Raw genomic sequence first — 16292 nt, forward strand, 5'->3', positions numbered from 1 at the left:
TCTTTGGCCTTTAAAATGTTGTTTATGGATAGTCTTCGACCTTTAAAATTTTGTTTGTGGATAGTATTCTACCTTTAAAATGTTGTTTGCAGATGGTCTTCTACATTTAGAAGGTTGTATATTGGATAATCTTTGCCCTTTAAAATGTTGTTTATGGATAGTCTTCGACCTTTAAAAGGTTGTTTGTGTATAGTCTTCGACCTTTGAAATATTGTTTGTGTATCGTCTTCGGCCTTTAAAATTTTGTTTGTGGATAGTATTCTACCTTTAAAATGTTGTTTGCAGATGGTCTTCTACATTTAGAAGGTTGTCTATTGGATAATCTTTGGCCTTTAAAATGTTGTTTATGGATAGTCTTTGACCTTTAAAAGGTTATTTGTGTATAGTCTTCGACCTTTGAAATATTGTTTGTGTATCGTCTTCAGCCTTTAAAATTTTGTTTGTGGATAGTATTCTACCTTTAAAATGTTGTTTGCAGATGGTCCTCTACATTTAGAAGGTTGTCTATTGGATAATCTTTGGCCTTTAAAATGTTGTTTATGGATAGTCTTCGACCTTTAAAAGGTTGTTTGTGTATAGTCTTTGACCTTTGAAATATTGTTTGTGTATCGTCTTCGACCTTTAAAATGTTGTTTGTGTATAGTCTTCGACCTTTAGAATTTTATTCGTGGATAGTCTTCTACCTTTAAAATGTTGTTTGGGGCTAGTCTTGGACCTTCAAAATGATGTTTGTGGATAGTATTCTAGCTTTAAAATGTTGTTTGTGTATAGTCTTCGACCTTTAAATTATTGTTTGTGAATTTTCTTCTGTTTAAATTTTTTTAATAGTATTCTACCTTTAAAATGTTGTATGTGGATAGTCTCCGACCTTTCAAATGTTGTTCTTGTATAGTATTCTACCTAGAAAATGTTGTTTGCTGATACTCTTCTACCATTAAAATGATGTTTGTGGATGGTATTCTACCTTTAAAATGTTGTTTGTGGATAGTCTTCTACCTTTGAAAATTTGTTTGTGGATGGTCTTCTACATTTAAAATGTTGTGTGTGGATATGATTCTACCTTGAAAAGTGTTGTTTGTGGATAGTCTTTGACCTTTAAAATTTTGTTTGTGGATAGTATTCTACCTTTAAAACTTTGTGGATAGTATTCTATCTTTAAAATGTTGTGTGTGGATAGTCTTCTACCGTTAAAATGTTTTTGGGGACAGTCGTTTACCTTTAAAATTCTGTTTTGTGATAGTTTTGTACATTTAGAATGTTGTTTGACAAGAGAACTGAACCTCGTATTTATTTTGCACTTGCTATACTACCTGACATCTGCTTCTCTTTTCCAGATCTTCCACCCAAACGAACGAAACGTAAAATGAAACTCCCTATTCTTTCCTGCATGATTGTTGTCGTCATCCAGGTAAATTATATTTCTGTCCTTACAAATAAGCTTCCTTGGGAATTTTTAAAGCCATTAAAAGTATGCCAGCATGCAAGTCTATCATTCTATGTAAGCAGTCTGCTTATCATAGAGACAAAAAAAAAATAGAGAAGCACATTAGACGACGTAAGAATAATGCCAGTAAGTTTGGCGTTCACCTTTAAAAAAAAAAACGTTGGTAGATCTTTATCAAATTTTCTAAACCCATAAAACTAATGACTCCATAAACACTAAGTTCTTTCTGATCTGCATTGTGTGGGTACCTGACGGAAAATAAAGCCAGGAGTGCATTCCTTAGAAGGCTCAAGCATGCCTCTTGTTTAACTTGCCATGAACCAATTCAGTGATGGTTTGAATTTCTTTAGGAAATGGCAACGCGGGATACATGGATTAATTAGATAAATGCCGACTAGCTTCTAGTTAGAGGAGAATGTGTATATGCTACTGGCAATCCGTTTATCTATCATTTCTTGCTAGAATTTCTAATAATTTAGTTGATGTTAAGGAAGTCCTATTTACAAGTTGATATTTTATCCCAAACAATACTATTCATTGCCAGCTTAAAAGTATCTATTGACATTGAATGATGACATGCTGTATATTTATTGATTTCGTTAAACTTAATATTTCCCAAATGGAAATATATGATAATTATTATATCCTAAATGCTGTTTAATTCAATTTCAATAATACAAGCATTTTTACATTTCAGGCACTTCCTTATGGTAGCCATCACGTGAGTATAATATTGTTTTCTTTCTACGGGTTATTTATTCATAGATATCTAAACCTTTCTGATGCATTGTCCCAATGCTAATTTATTGTGTATACCTTTCACAGGGATTACGAATAACTTCTTTAATTTTATTATGTATGATCAAGTTACTATATGAATCTCCTTCATTTGATTACAAATATGGAATAATGATACAATAACATAAAAGCATGCTTATTTCGTGAGGAGAACTGGCGAAATAAATAAAGTGATTGCATGAATGAGAAATTAGCCGTTAATGTTGATTATGAGAATCAGGGACCTATCAAGATTTGGTATCAAGGGTGTCATCACTGTGGGACTGATATGAGGGAGGGTTTTATCAAGGCAATTTCATAGAATAAGTTGGAGACAAGTCCAAAAAAACTGCTACCATGAGAAAGGCATCGGGAAAGTATTAAAAAAATTCAACATTTGAGACTTTCCAAAATGCATCATATTGGGATATACATGGAACACTGAGTTTAAAAAAGAATAGTGGCACATGATATTCGCACTTTCTGTAAACAACAAATAAGCGGGGACAGACTTGGTCTTCAACACTTGCAAACTATACTTGTAACTAAGGAGATGGAAATATGACTCACATATATAATAAAATCTATTTTGGTGGTTTATGGAATACTTCAGAAACAACAAAATGAAAAAAATAGCACTTAAGAGTTATACATATAAAAGAGGACTATTACAGAGAAAGTCATACTTATCCATGTTTAAAAACAATGTAAAAATAATTGACTGCATTAGGACTATTTTCAAAGACGATGGAGGAGATTGAAGCTTTGAATCTAATAAAACGAAATCGTTAAAGAAAACAATGCTGAAAAAATAAGAGCCCAAAATGAGAGAAAGATAGAGAGAGAAAAAGGGATGGGGGTAACGGATATATCTTAGTATCCGTGCACTTGGGAAATTCAATACTAAACGTTTCAGAGAGAATGGGAAGAAAAGTCGTATAGAGATAGATATTACTCAAAAGTTCAGAATACTTTAATATTGATTAATCCAAGGTTACTTTTTTGGTTAACTGCAGCAAAAAAAAAATATCGTTCAAAGCAGATAAACATTAAATAAATTCATATACAGTATAACACATTAAAAGGTCTTTGTGAATGTGCTTATCAATTATCAACAGATCAGAAATCATTTACTCATTTTCGAGTGATACAATATAACATTTGATAAAGACTATTGTAAATCAAATAACAACTGAATAAAGACTATTGTAAATCAAATAACAACTGAATAAAGACTATTGTAAATCAAATAACAACTGAATAAACACTATTGTAAATCGACAGTATTTACTCAGAGATAGAATACTGAAAACCCTTTAAACCATTTACTTTCTTATCATATAACTTTGTTCTTCAGAATCTTGTGAAAAGAGAAATCTCCGGCAACGATTCGCTTGCGGGAATTGGTGACGATCAAGATGCAGGTATCATCATTCAGGTCAGTGTAGTCGGAGGAACGAGTGATACCTTCACTAAGCATTGAGAAGAATAGAGAGACACAAAAATCGTCAAATATACCTTTCACGATGATGATAATAATTCTTCCTCTGTTGCGCAAACAGTTTTTTTTTTATTTTTTTTTTTTTGATGATTTGATACAAAATCTTCTCATGAGAGATTTTTATCAAAGGAAATGGAACGATCCAAGTCGCATTTGTAATGACTTAGTTATGCTTATATTTTCATGGAGATCTCTTCATTGTGACGATGTTTCTTAGGGATATGTTAAAGTCTTACATAAGTGCGGATTTAGAACAAAAATTGGAAGATATTTTAATAACGTAATGGTAAAACAATTACAAGGAAGAAAATTTCATTTTGTGAACGTTAATTAAAAATACATTAATTTTTTCGAATGTTTAGATATCTTATTATTTTTTTTCTCATATTTTTTCCCCGATATAGTGGCCTTAACACATTTTCTGTAATTTAAGTTCGTTAATTTAGAGTAGGTATATTGGACAGAATTTCATCACCAAAAATCAATAAAAGAAAATAAAAAATAACCAGATATGCAACCTAACTTCGTTCTTTTTATTTCTCAATAAAATTATTTTTCGATTACACAAGTATTTTTTTTATTGGAAGCATGAAATCAATTATGCAAATTTTATATTTTATATGTTTACTTTCTATTCATATATCATTTATATGTATTCTAATAGTCAGGCCTTCTCCATCATGAGGCTCAATTCTACACAGTATTCTAGAAGTTTTATTCCAGCTGTAACCAAGTTGTGGAATGATCTTCCTAATCGGGTAGTTGAATCAGTAGAACTTCAAAAGTTCAAAGTTGCAGCAAATGTTTTCATAATGAACAGGCTGGCATAAGTCTTCTTATAGTATATACACGAATTATCTGCTTTAATGATGTTAATGTTTTTTTTTAAATATTTGAAAGATTGTATTCAAATTTTTCATTACTTCTTATACAGTTCATTTATTTCCTTGTTTCGTTTCCTCACTGAGCTATTTTTCCCTGTTGGAGCCCTTGGGCTTATAGCATCTTGCTTTTCCAACTAGGGTTGTAGCTTGCATGGTAATAATAATACTCATCTGTGTTTCCCCTTTCCTATCTACCTACACATCTATTACTTATCTATCACTTCTCTTTATTGTTATATTATCTCCCTTTCTTTAACTTTCCTTTATTGATTAATCGATTGATAAATATTTCATTCCCACAGGTCAAGCAAGAAGTAAACAGCTGCTGTAAGTCTGGATGCAGTGGAGGTTGCCAACATGACTGCAATGGGCAGACAACAAGTGCACAACCATAGATATAGAGAAAAGCTCTGACATTTTATCAACATATAACCAGAGTCATATTCTTTTTGTAAAATTGTAATATTGTAACCAAAGTAAATAAAGATATGAGCATACTTCTGTAAATGTGAGAAAAATACAGATAATAATTATGCAAATTCTATAATCTAAGTAAACAGACTAATTTTGGAAGAACAATCATAATAGATGTAGAATGAGATATCAATCAAAAGTTGTGCTGATATGTTTCATAATGTTAACAAAGAAAAAAATAATGATATGCAATAATAAAGAGTTTAGATACTGAGAATGAGATTTGAAGTAATTTGGTCAATTAAGTTATTAATGCAATTATTTTAACACGTTTGGGAATACAATTGTCAATAAAAATTAATCTAACAGGATAGATAACAATGAAAGAAATGCTTATATCCAAATTTCCTTTTGAATATTGATTAAAATTCCGTAAAAGAAGAATTCTCTTTTATTTTCCTTTTTTTTTTTTTTGTGGGTCGTGAAGCGAGGTTTCATGGTTATGCAGAAATGTAACGTGATTTTTACTAGATTTCTAAAGGTGATTTTCAAGATAAAATGTGGATAATTACGGCTTATTATTTAATCATCATCATCTCTTACGACTATTGACGCAAAAGACCTCGATTAGATTTTGCCAGTCGTCTCTATTATTATTAGTATCATCTCTTGCTAAGTTACAACCCTGGTTGGAAAAGCTGGATGCTATAAGCCCAGGAGCCCCAACAGGGAAAATAGCCCGTGAGGAAAGGAAACAAGGAAAAATAGAATATTTTAAGAACAGTAATAACATTAAAATAACTATTTTCTATATAAACTATAAGAACTTTAACAAAACAAGAGAAAGTGTTGCCTCAAACAAGAGAACTCTAACCCAAGATACTGGAAGACCATGGTACAGAGGCTATGGCACTACCCAAAACCAAAGAACAATGGTTTGATTTTGGAGTGTCCTTCTCCTAGAAGAGCTGCTTACCATAACTAAAGAATTCCTTCTACCCTTACCAAGAGGAAAGTAGCCACTGAACAATTACAGTGAAGTACTTAACCCCTTGGGTGTAAAAGAATTGTTTGGTAATCTCAGTGTTGTCAGGTGCATGAGGACAGAGAAGAATCTATAAAGAATAGGCTAGACTATCCAGAGTATGTGTAGGCAAAGAGAAAGTGAACCGTAACCAGAAAGAAGAATCCAATGTAGTACTGTCTGGCTAGTCAAAGGACCCCATAACTCTAGCGGTAGTATCTCAACGGGTGGCTGGTGCCTTGGCCAACCTGCTACGCTGCAGCTTGAGCTTTTAAATTAATACTTCTGCACCCATCACCTAATTTACGCTTCATAGTCCTCAGCCATATGGGCCTGGGTCTTCAAACTCTCCTAGTGCCTTGAGGAGCCCAGTTAAAAGGTTGGTGAACTAATCTCTCTTTGGAAGTGCAAGGAGCGTGCCCAAACCATCTCCATCCACCCCTCACCATGATCTCATCCACATATGACACTCGAATAATCTCTCTTGTAGTTTAATTTCTAAACCTGTTCTGCCATTTAACTCCCAATATCATTCTGAGGCTTTATTCTCAAATCTGCAAAATCTGTTGTATATTGTTTCATTGTCATACCACAACTCCTGTGCATATAGTAACAGATTTCAGGCGAATTGATTTCCAAATTATTCTTAGCCTAGCCATTATTTGGTGATAATTTTTACCTGCATATCTAATATGACTATGTATAGGTGAAGGAATGCGAAAAACAAATCAATATCCGTTGGAAAAGCTGCCTCGGAGAAAAAAAAAAAAAAAAAAAAAAAAAATACAGGAGTTAAAGGAACTATGTGTACATAGTTCCTTTAACTCCTGTATTCTCTTGCATGAGAAATAGCATGGAAAAGAAAAAGCGTAAGTCTGTTCCTTAACACAGTATCTACACCAACTTTGAATTTTTTTTTAAGTTCCTTGCTATTCGACCAAACGACAAGGGAGGTCGTCTAAAACTGAATGGTGCTGAACTCATCTGCGAAAATGAATTAAGCGGGCTTTACTTCGTCGAACGGTTCGTCGAACTTGTCCTTGTCAAAAGGTTCGAAGAGGTGGAGTCAGCCACAAATGCAAAGGTTTGTGGACAATGAAGCTCCGCCCACAAAAGTCAAGCGAGAATAGATATTCTTGGAACCGTTCGGCAAACGTGTTTGATAACCAAATACCCAATTCATACGTTTGAACATCACTTCAAACCCTAGTCTGTCAAACCGGGTTCGATGAACCGTTCGACCGTGTAAACCCGTCTTTAGAACTATTGCAGATCCAGTGTTATATTGAATATGTGTTGGTAGACTTGAATGTAATGGATACTCAGCATTATGGAGTATATAAGATAAGTAACAGGAAATTTATCAGCTTAAGAAGTTAGATCTAATATTTTTGTGTAAATTTACTGAATCCTTTCCTTACTTATCTATTAAATTGGATTCTGCAGTTCAGGTCTGTAGGACAAACGGAAGTTGACATTACTCTGAATTTTGTAGAGCTCAAGGCATATTTCTTTTTTTTTCTTAAAAATTTGCTGTACATAACCATACTAATTTATTTAGCTTTCTTAAAAGACGTGGACTTATTATACATTTTTACGAAATCTGCAATACTGGGGAGATCCTTTAAACCCTAACATATTTATATCATCAACTCTTGAGATTCAAAACCCAGCAGCGAAATTTGTTTTCCCAGACAGGAGTGCAGTTAGGGGCGGGGCTTCATAATCCGGGAGAACAGAAAACGGATTTGACGAACTGCTACATTAAAGTTTTCATCAGCATCGGCATTCATAATGAACTAGAATAACTTAAGACTGTTTAATAATAATAATAATAATAATAATAATAATAATAATAATAATAATAATAATAATAATAATACAATTCCCACATTAGAATATACAAGATATGCATCAATTGTTTTGCCTGTTTTTACGATAAGAGCACACTATGTTTGATCGTTAGATCTCTTGAGAGATAGTTAGGCCCTTGGGTAGGCCTACCATATAATCTCCATAATTATAGTCAAATGCAAATATGATTTGAAAGTATACATAACAGTATTGGTAAATCTTAATTATGCATGCATTGCATTAGCTAATGTACTTTTTTAAATGTAATATTTTCCCAGCTACTTTACATCTATTAGTTCTATAATAGAATAAACTATTATGCCTAGTGACTACAACACACACACACACACACACACACACACACACACACACACACACATATATATATATATATATATATATATATATATATATATATATATATATATATATATATATATATATATATATATTTCATGATTTGGCATATGAAAGTGAATATGTACCCAATTTCGACAAAAAGGCATGGGTTCGAATGTCTGTCCAGCCAGAGGCTGGTATCATAAATGAATTTCCAGTGGATATACATTCCCAAGATAGAATTCGGTATCAAATCACATTGTGGTTCATATTTGCATTGATTAAAATCACGAGTTAGTGATTTATATTCATATATATATATATATATATATATATATATATATATATATATATATATATATATATATATATATATATATATATATATATATATATATATATATATATATATATATATAATCCCAATTCATATCAAACATGATTTAAATAATGCAGATATGTAAGCATATTTCATAGACTATGAGAAAGCTTTAGATGCTGTCAAAGATTATGTAGTAATAGAAGCCCTTCATAAACAAGAAATAGATGAATCTTATGTAAGACTACTTGACAGTGTCTATAAGGGCAGTACAACAATTTTAAAACTACATAAGGATAGTGAGAAAATTTCGGTTGATAAATTATTCACAGCATGCCTGAAGTCTTTAAGACTTTAGATTGGGAAAATGTAGGAATTAACTTTAATTGGGAATACCTTAACAACTTAAGATTTGCAGATGGCATAGCTCTATTTAGTGAATAATGGGAGGAATTACAAAATATGATAGAATGTTTTAATAGAGAAAGCAGAAATGTATGATTGAAAATGAACATGAGTAAAACTAAGATAATGTTCAATGATAATGCAGACATAACAAATAACCTCTAGAGATTATTAATAAATACGGTATACGTACTTAGGACAAACAGTGTTTTCACAAAACATGTAACCCAAATTAAAAGAAGGATAAGCATGGGATGGACAGTTTTTGGTAAACGAAATGAGATTAAGAGTAAAGTGCAACTTTCTCTAATAAGAAAAGAGTTTAATCAGATGGTCCTTCCAGTATTAACTTATGCATAAATAAAAAAAAAAAATGGAGCCTCACTAAAGCCTTGGGGCTCAGAACATGAGCTAGTTAAACTCAAAGAGCTAAAGCATGAATAATGATGGGAATAACACTGAGAGAAAGAAAAAGAGCAACGTGGATACGAGAGCAAACTATAGTAGAAGTTATTCTAACAAGATGTAAGGAGGAAAAAAAATGCTTAGGCTTTCCAACTAGAGTTGTAGCTTAGCAGGTAATAATAATAATAATAATAATAATAATAATAATAATAATAATAATACATATACCAAGGAACTTTCCCCAATTTTTGGGGGTAGCCGACATCAACAAATGAAACAAAATAAAAAAGGGGACCTCTACTCTCTATGTTCCTCCAGCCTAATAAGGGACTCAACCGAGTTCAGCTGGTACTGCTAGGGCGCCACAGCCCACCCTCCCACATTATCCACTGCTGCTACCTCCGCGGTTATCTAAAGCTGGCCATACACGATAGAGACTGGCCCGTCAATTTCAAGGGGATTGTCCCGCATCGGTCCAGTCTTTATGGTGTATAGGGGGAAAAAAGCCAGTCTCGTCGGGCTTGTCTTGGCTCGCCATCCTTTCAGCATGTTGAAAATCCTGTCCTGTCCCGTTGCAATTTGCTGACTCGCCGCGCAAGTCCCTAACGTGTGAGGGAAGAGATTAGCCTCCCAGAGTCCTGACCATCCCTCAAGAATGAAACAAGTATGATACCTGAGACTGAATGTTATTCACCCGTAGGACGAAGATTGGCCTCCATACATATCGTTTTAAGCAGTGTCCTCATTGCAACTTCTCAAGTATGTCGCAGGCAACCAAATATTTAACTCAAGATTTTGTTACTGAATTCATTGAACTTTATAGACTTCATCCGTGTTTATGGAAGGTAAAAAGTGAAAATTATTTTAATAAATCTAAAAAGCGGGCTGCCTATGAAGAGTTATTAGAGGTCTGCAAGAAAATTGATGAGAACGCAGACGTAGATTTTGTGAAAGCTAAAATTTCCTCATTCAGAGGATCTTTTCGAAAAGAGCTTAGAAAAGTCAGGACCTCGAGGAGGTCTGGTGCAGGAGAAGAAGAGGTATATGTGCCAAAATTATGGTACTATGATTTGTTACTTTTCACGGCAGATCAAGAAATTCCCAGGGATTCTACTTCAAACTTACAAGATGAACAAACGCAGCAGGAAAATCAAGGAAACTCTCATGAACCAGTAAGTAAATATAGCCTTTATTTCCTTTAATTAACAGTTTTATTGGCAATGTGATTACATAAGAAAAAGTTTTGACATTAAAGCAATATATATATATATATATATATATATATATATATATATATATATATATATATATATATATATATATATATATATATATGTGTGTGTGTGTGTGTGTGTGTGTGATTACATAAGAACAAGTTTTGACATGAAAGCAATATATATATATATATATATATATATATATATATATATATATATATATATATATATATATATATATATATATATATATATATATATATATATATAAACAAGAGCATTCTCTTAATGTATCATTGTGTCTTGTCATGGAACTTTACCATTACCACTGAAATATTCAACATATGAAAATCTTACATCTTTAGCTGAATCGCAGGCATTTCGTTGGCGTGCTACTTGAATGTTTGCAAAGTGTGTAGCATTATAGTCGGCCTTTCGCCAATCTCCATCCTGCAAAATGCCACTTTCAGTGTTTTCAAAGTCAATCATGTTTTGAGGTGTGTAGGATTTCCTGCAATTTCTCCGTAAGAAATTATGAAGTACACAGCTTGCTAATACCACAAGATCAATTTTCTCAGGTTTCAATGCAATGGGGGTATGAAACACTCGAAATCTATTAGACAATACACCAAAAGCATTTTCCACTACTCGTCTGGCACGAGATAATCTGTAATTATAAATCTTCTTCTCATAGTTTAAATCTCTTTGGGGGAAAGGTTTCAGTAAGTGCTCATGCAGTCCAAAAGCTTCATCCCCAATGAAGACAAAATTCAACCCATGTTTGGTTTCGTTATTTTCAGGCAAATTTAAAGTCCCTTTCAATAACTTTTGGTGAAAAAGAGTTTCATCCAACACTCCACCATCTGAAACCCGGCCATTTTTGCCTACATCAACCATTATAAACTCTAAATTAGCATTGACTATTGCCATTAAAACAATACTATAATACCCTTTATAATTAAAATAATAAGATCCACTGTTTGCTGGAGGTACAGTAGAAACATGTTTTCCGTCAACTGCTCCACCACAATTGGGAAAATTCCATATCAGATCGAAGTCCTCGGCAATTTTTTTCCACTCTTCACGCGTTGTTGGGAACTGAAAGGCAGAAAAATTCATCTATGTAAATAAATTTCAATATATAATCATAAAAACAGCAAATTTTTGTATATTTTCGATGAGTAGAATAGTGTATATATATATATATATATATATATATATATATATATATATATATATATATATATATATATATATATATATATATATATACCAAAGGCACTTCCCCCAATTTTGGGGGGTAGCCGACAACAACAAGAAACAAAACAAAAAGGGGACCTCTACTCTCTACGTTCCTCCAGCCTAACCAGGGACTCAGCCGAGTTCAGCTGGTACTGCTAGGGTGCCACAGCCCAACCTCCCACATTTCCACCACAGATGAAGCTTCATACTGCTGAGTCCCCTACTGCTGCTACCTCCGCGGTCATCTAAGGCACCGGAGGAAGCAGCAGGGCCTACCGGAACTGCGTCACAATCGCTCGCCATTCATTCCTATTTCTAGCACGCTCTCTTGCCTCTCTCACATCTATCCTCCTATCACCCAGAGCTTTCTTCACACCATCCATCCACCCGAACCTTGGCCTTCCTCTTGTACTTCTCCCATCAACTCTTGCATTCATCACCTTCTTTAGCAGACAGCCATTTTCCATTCTCTCAACATGGCCAAACCACCTCAACACATTCATATCCACTCTAGCCGCTAACTCATTTCTTACACCCGTTCTCACCCTCACCACTTCGTTCCTAACCCTATCTACTCGAGATACACCAGCCATACTCCTCAGACACTTCATCTCAAACACATTCAATTTCTGTCTCTCCATCACTTTTATTCCCCACAACTCTGATCCATACATCACAGTTGGTACAATCACTTTCTCATATAGAACTCTCTTTACATTCATGCCCAATCCTCTATTTTTTACTACTCCCTTAACTGCCCCCAACACTTTGCAACCTTCATTCACTCTCTGACGTACATCTGCTTCCACTCCACCATTTGCTGCAACAACACACCCCAAGTACTTAAACTGATCCACCTCCTCAAGTAACTCTCCATTCAACATGACATTCAACCTTGCACCACCTTCCCTTCTCGTACATCTCATAACCTTACTCTTACCCACATTAACTCTCAACTTCCTTCTCTCACACACCCTTCCAAATTCTGTCACTAGTCGGTCAAGCTTCTCTTCTGTGTCTGCTACCAGTATAGTATCATCCGCAAACAACAACTGATTTACCTCCCATTCATGATCATTCTTGCCTACCAGTTTTAATCCTCGTCCAAGCACTCTAGCATTCACCTCTCTCACCACTCCATCAACATACAAGTTAAACAACCACGGCGACATCACACATCCCTGTCTCAGCCCCACTCTCACCGGAAACCAATCGCTCACCTCATTTCCTATTCTAACACATGCTTTACTACCTGTGTAGAAACTTTTCACTGCTTGCAACAACCTTCCACCAACTCCATATAACCTCATCACATTCCACATTGCTTCCCTATCAACTCTATCATATGCTTTCTCCAGATCCATAAACGCAACATACACCTCCTTACCTTTTGCTAAATATTTCTCGCATATCTGCCTACCTGTAAAAATCTGATTCATACAACCCCTACGTCTTCTAAAACCACCCTGTACTTCCAAGATTGCATTCTCTTTTTTATCCTTAATCCTATTAATCAGTATTCTACCATACACTTTTCCAACTACACTCAACAAACTAATACCTCTTGAATTACAACACTCATGCACATCTCCCTTACCCTTATATAGTGGTACAATACATGCACAGACCCAATCTACAGGTACCATTGACAACACAAAACACACATTAAACAATCTCACCAACCATTCAAGTACAGTCACACCCCCTTCCTTCAACATCTCAGCTTTCACACCATCCATACCCGATGCTTTTCCTACTCTCGTTTCATCTAGTGCTCTCCTCACTTCCTCTATTGTAATCTCTCTCTCATTCTCATCTCCCATCACTGGCACCTCAACACCTGGAACCGCAATTATATCTGCCTCCCTATCATCCTCAACATTCAGCAAACTTTCAAAATTTTCCGCCCACCTTTTCCTTGCCTCCTCTCCTTTTAACAACCTTCCATTTCCATCTTTCACTGTCTCTTCAATTCTTGCGCTGGCCTTTCTTACTCTCTTCACTTCTTTCCAAAACTTCTTCTTATTCTCTTCATATGACTGACCCAGTCCCTGACCCCACCTCAGGTCAGCTGCCCTCTTTGCCTCACGTACCTTGCGCTTTACTTCCACCTTTTGCTCTCTATATTTTTCATACTTCTCTATACTATTACTCTGCAGCCATTCTTCAAAAGCCCTCTTTTTCTCTTCCACTTTTACCTTCACTCCTTCATTCCACCATTCACTGCCCTTCCTCATGCTGCCTCCAACAACCTTCTTGCCACATACATCACTTGCAATCCCAACAAAATTTTCTTTTGCTAACTTCCACTCCTCCTCTAAATTACCAGTTTCTCTTACTCTCACCTCGTCATATGCCATTTTCAACCTTTCCTGATATTTACTTTTTACCCCCGGTTTTATTAGCTCTTCAACCCTCACTAGCTCCCTTTTACATCCACCTACTCTATTCCCCCACTCTTTTGCTACAACTAATTTTCCTTCCACCAAAAAATGATCAGACATACCGTTAGCCATACCCCTAAACACGTGCACGTCTTTCAATCTTCCAAACATTCTTTTAGTTATCAACACATAATCCATTAATGCCCTTTCTACTACTCTTCCATTTGCCACTCTTACCCATGTATACTTATTTTTATCTTTCTTTTTAAAAAAGCTAGCACTTATTACCATCTCTTGTTCAACACACATATCTACCAGTCTCTCACCACTCTCATTTTCACCTGGTACGCCATATTTCCCAATGACACCTTCTACCTCTACAGCACCCACTCTAGCATTTAAGTCACCCATAACAACTACATAATTCCTTCTACCCAGTCCTTCTACACACCTAGTTAATTCATTCCAGAACTCATTCCGCTCTTCTTCACTTTTCTCACTACCTGGCCCATACGCACTGACAAACGCCCAACATTCCCTACCCAACCTAACCCTTACCCACATTAACCTAGATGATATCTCCTTCCATTCCACTATTTTACCTGTCATCCATTCACTCAACAATAAAGCCACACCCTCTCTCGCTCTTCCCCTTTCAATCCCAGACACTCTACCAGACATTTCACCAAACATCACTTCACCCTTTCCTTTCATCTTTGTCTCACACAAGGCCAATACATCCATCCTTCTACTTCTAAACATACTTCCAATCTCACATCTTTTACTCTCTATCGTACTACATCCACGCACATTCAAACACCCCAAAACTAGAGTGCGGGGAGCAGTCACTCTCCCCCCAGCTCCATCTCTTTGTTGCTGTCTCACAGGATTTTCTATACAGGAGAGGGGGTTCCCAGCCCCCTCGTCCCGTCCCTTTTAGTCGCCTCTTACGACACGCAGGGATAACGTTGGCGCTATTCTAATTGTTTTATATATATGAGTGTGTGGTATACAGTGAATATGTGTATTAATATCTATTAATTAATTGTATGATTTTCATTTTTCTCAGGATGGTGATGAGGAAAATTTAGAAACAGTCCTGGACCAAACAAGGAAACCATCTACGGCAGATAATAGGCCTACTTCTTTAAAGTCATCTGTTCAGGAAACCCGTAAGAGAAAGAATGGTGGAAACCTTCAAAGGGAAACACTCATGAAAAAAGTTGAGAAATGTCTCGAAAGGGAAGAGGATGACCTTGATATTTTTGGCAGACTCGTTGCTTCAAAATTAAGAAAATTAAATGGCCAACAACATATGTTGGCTGAAAAACAAATCTTGGAAATATTATACAACTTCTCACTGAATACAAGTACAGCCTCATCATCAAGATCATACTCCCCCATTCTAAATGAAAATCTACGAGAAACCTATGTACAAAATGATTCTGATATCCCTTCGTTCAGTGGTGAAGAAGTAAACCGGCCCTATTATTTTTCATTACAATTTTCAAACAGTTTGAAAAGAGCCCTTATAACTTTTCATTATATTTTTCAAATAGACTAGCCCATATTTTTTTTATCATAAATTTTAAATAGCCTACATAAATTTGATTTTTATTAGGTAGCCAACTAAAGAAAAACACAGGCTTTTAGTTTTTCATTTTAATTTTCAAACAATTTCAAAATAGGCAAGTTAATTTTTTTTTATTTGTACTTAATTCAAATAGATGAGTAAATTGCTTATGTGGAAAGGACTTATCAAATAAAGTACTAAAAAGGCATGATATTTTACTTACCTTCAAATATTCATCACGTAAGCTGTCATATATTGCTTGACAAGTTTCAGGTAAGATTTTTCCAAAAGCTTGGGCAGAAATTCCAGTTGAAAATTTGAGATCCTCCAGTGACCGTCCCGTTGCTAAAAACCTCAATGTTGAAATCAACCTTTCTTCTGCAGAAATAGCCTGTCTCATTACTGTGTCTTCTTTTGTAATCTTTGTCGAAACAAGGGATAAGAGGTATGTGAAGGCTTCATTGGTCATTCTCAAATAATTTCTATAATCATCTGGGTTATTTTCCTTTA

General features: G+C 34.9%; 1 protein-coding gene and 1 long non-coding RNA gene across 2 annotated transcripts; both read left to right on the plus strand.

Moving 5' to 3' along the window:
- Positions 1–1332: 1332 nt before the first annotated feature.
- Positions 1333–4995, plus strand: LOC137650556 (uncharacterized). The gene is made up of 4 exons (XR_011045986.1): positions 1333–1408; positions 2142–2165; positions 3579–3659; positions 4909–4995. It is a non-coding gene; the product is annotated as an uncharacterized lncRNA (long non-coding RNA).
- Positions 4996–9789: 4794 nt separating this feature from the next.
- On the plus strand, positions 9790–15981 carry LOC137650557 (uncharacterized). Its single transcript, XM_068383770.1, has 2 exons — positions 9790–10538; positions 15279–15981. Exons 1-2 carry the CDS (start codon positions 10050–10052, stop codon positions 15771–15773), a joined length of 984 nt encoding a protein of 327 aa, XP_068239871.1. The 5' UTR covers positions 9790–10049; the 3' UTR covers positions 15774–15981.
- The last annotated feature ends 311 nt before the right edge of the window (positions 15982–16292 follow it).

Source organism: Palaemon carinicauda, chromosome 12 (genome assembly GCF_036898095.1).
Source record: "Palaemon carinicauda isolate YSFRI2023 chromosome 12, ASM3689809v2, whole genome shotgun sequence".
Taxonomy (NCBI): Eukaryota; Metazoa; Arthropoda; class Malacostraca; order Decapoda; family Palaemonidae; genus Palaemon; species Palaemon carinicauda.

Bases quoted from the DNA above. Each gene is read 5' to 3' on its own strand.
- LOC137650557 (XM_068383770.1), top strand. From the start codon at position 10,050: ATGTTATTCACCCGTAGGACGAAGATTGGCCTCCATACATATCGTTTT. The intron at 10,539-15,278 runs GTAAGTAAATAT...CATTTTTCTCAG, and splicing joins AAGGAAACTCTCATGAACCA to GATGGTGATGAGGAAAATTT.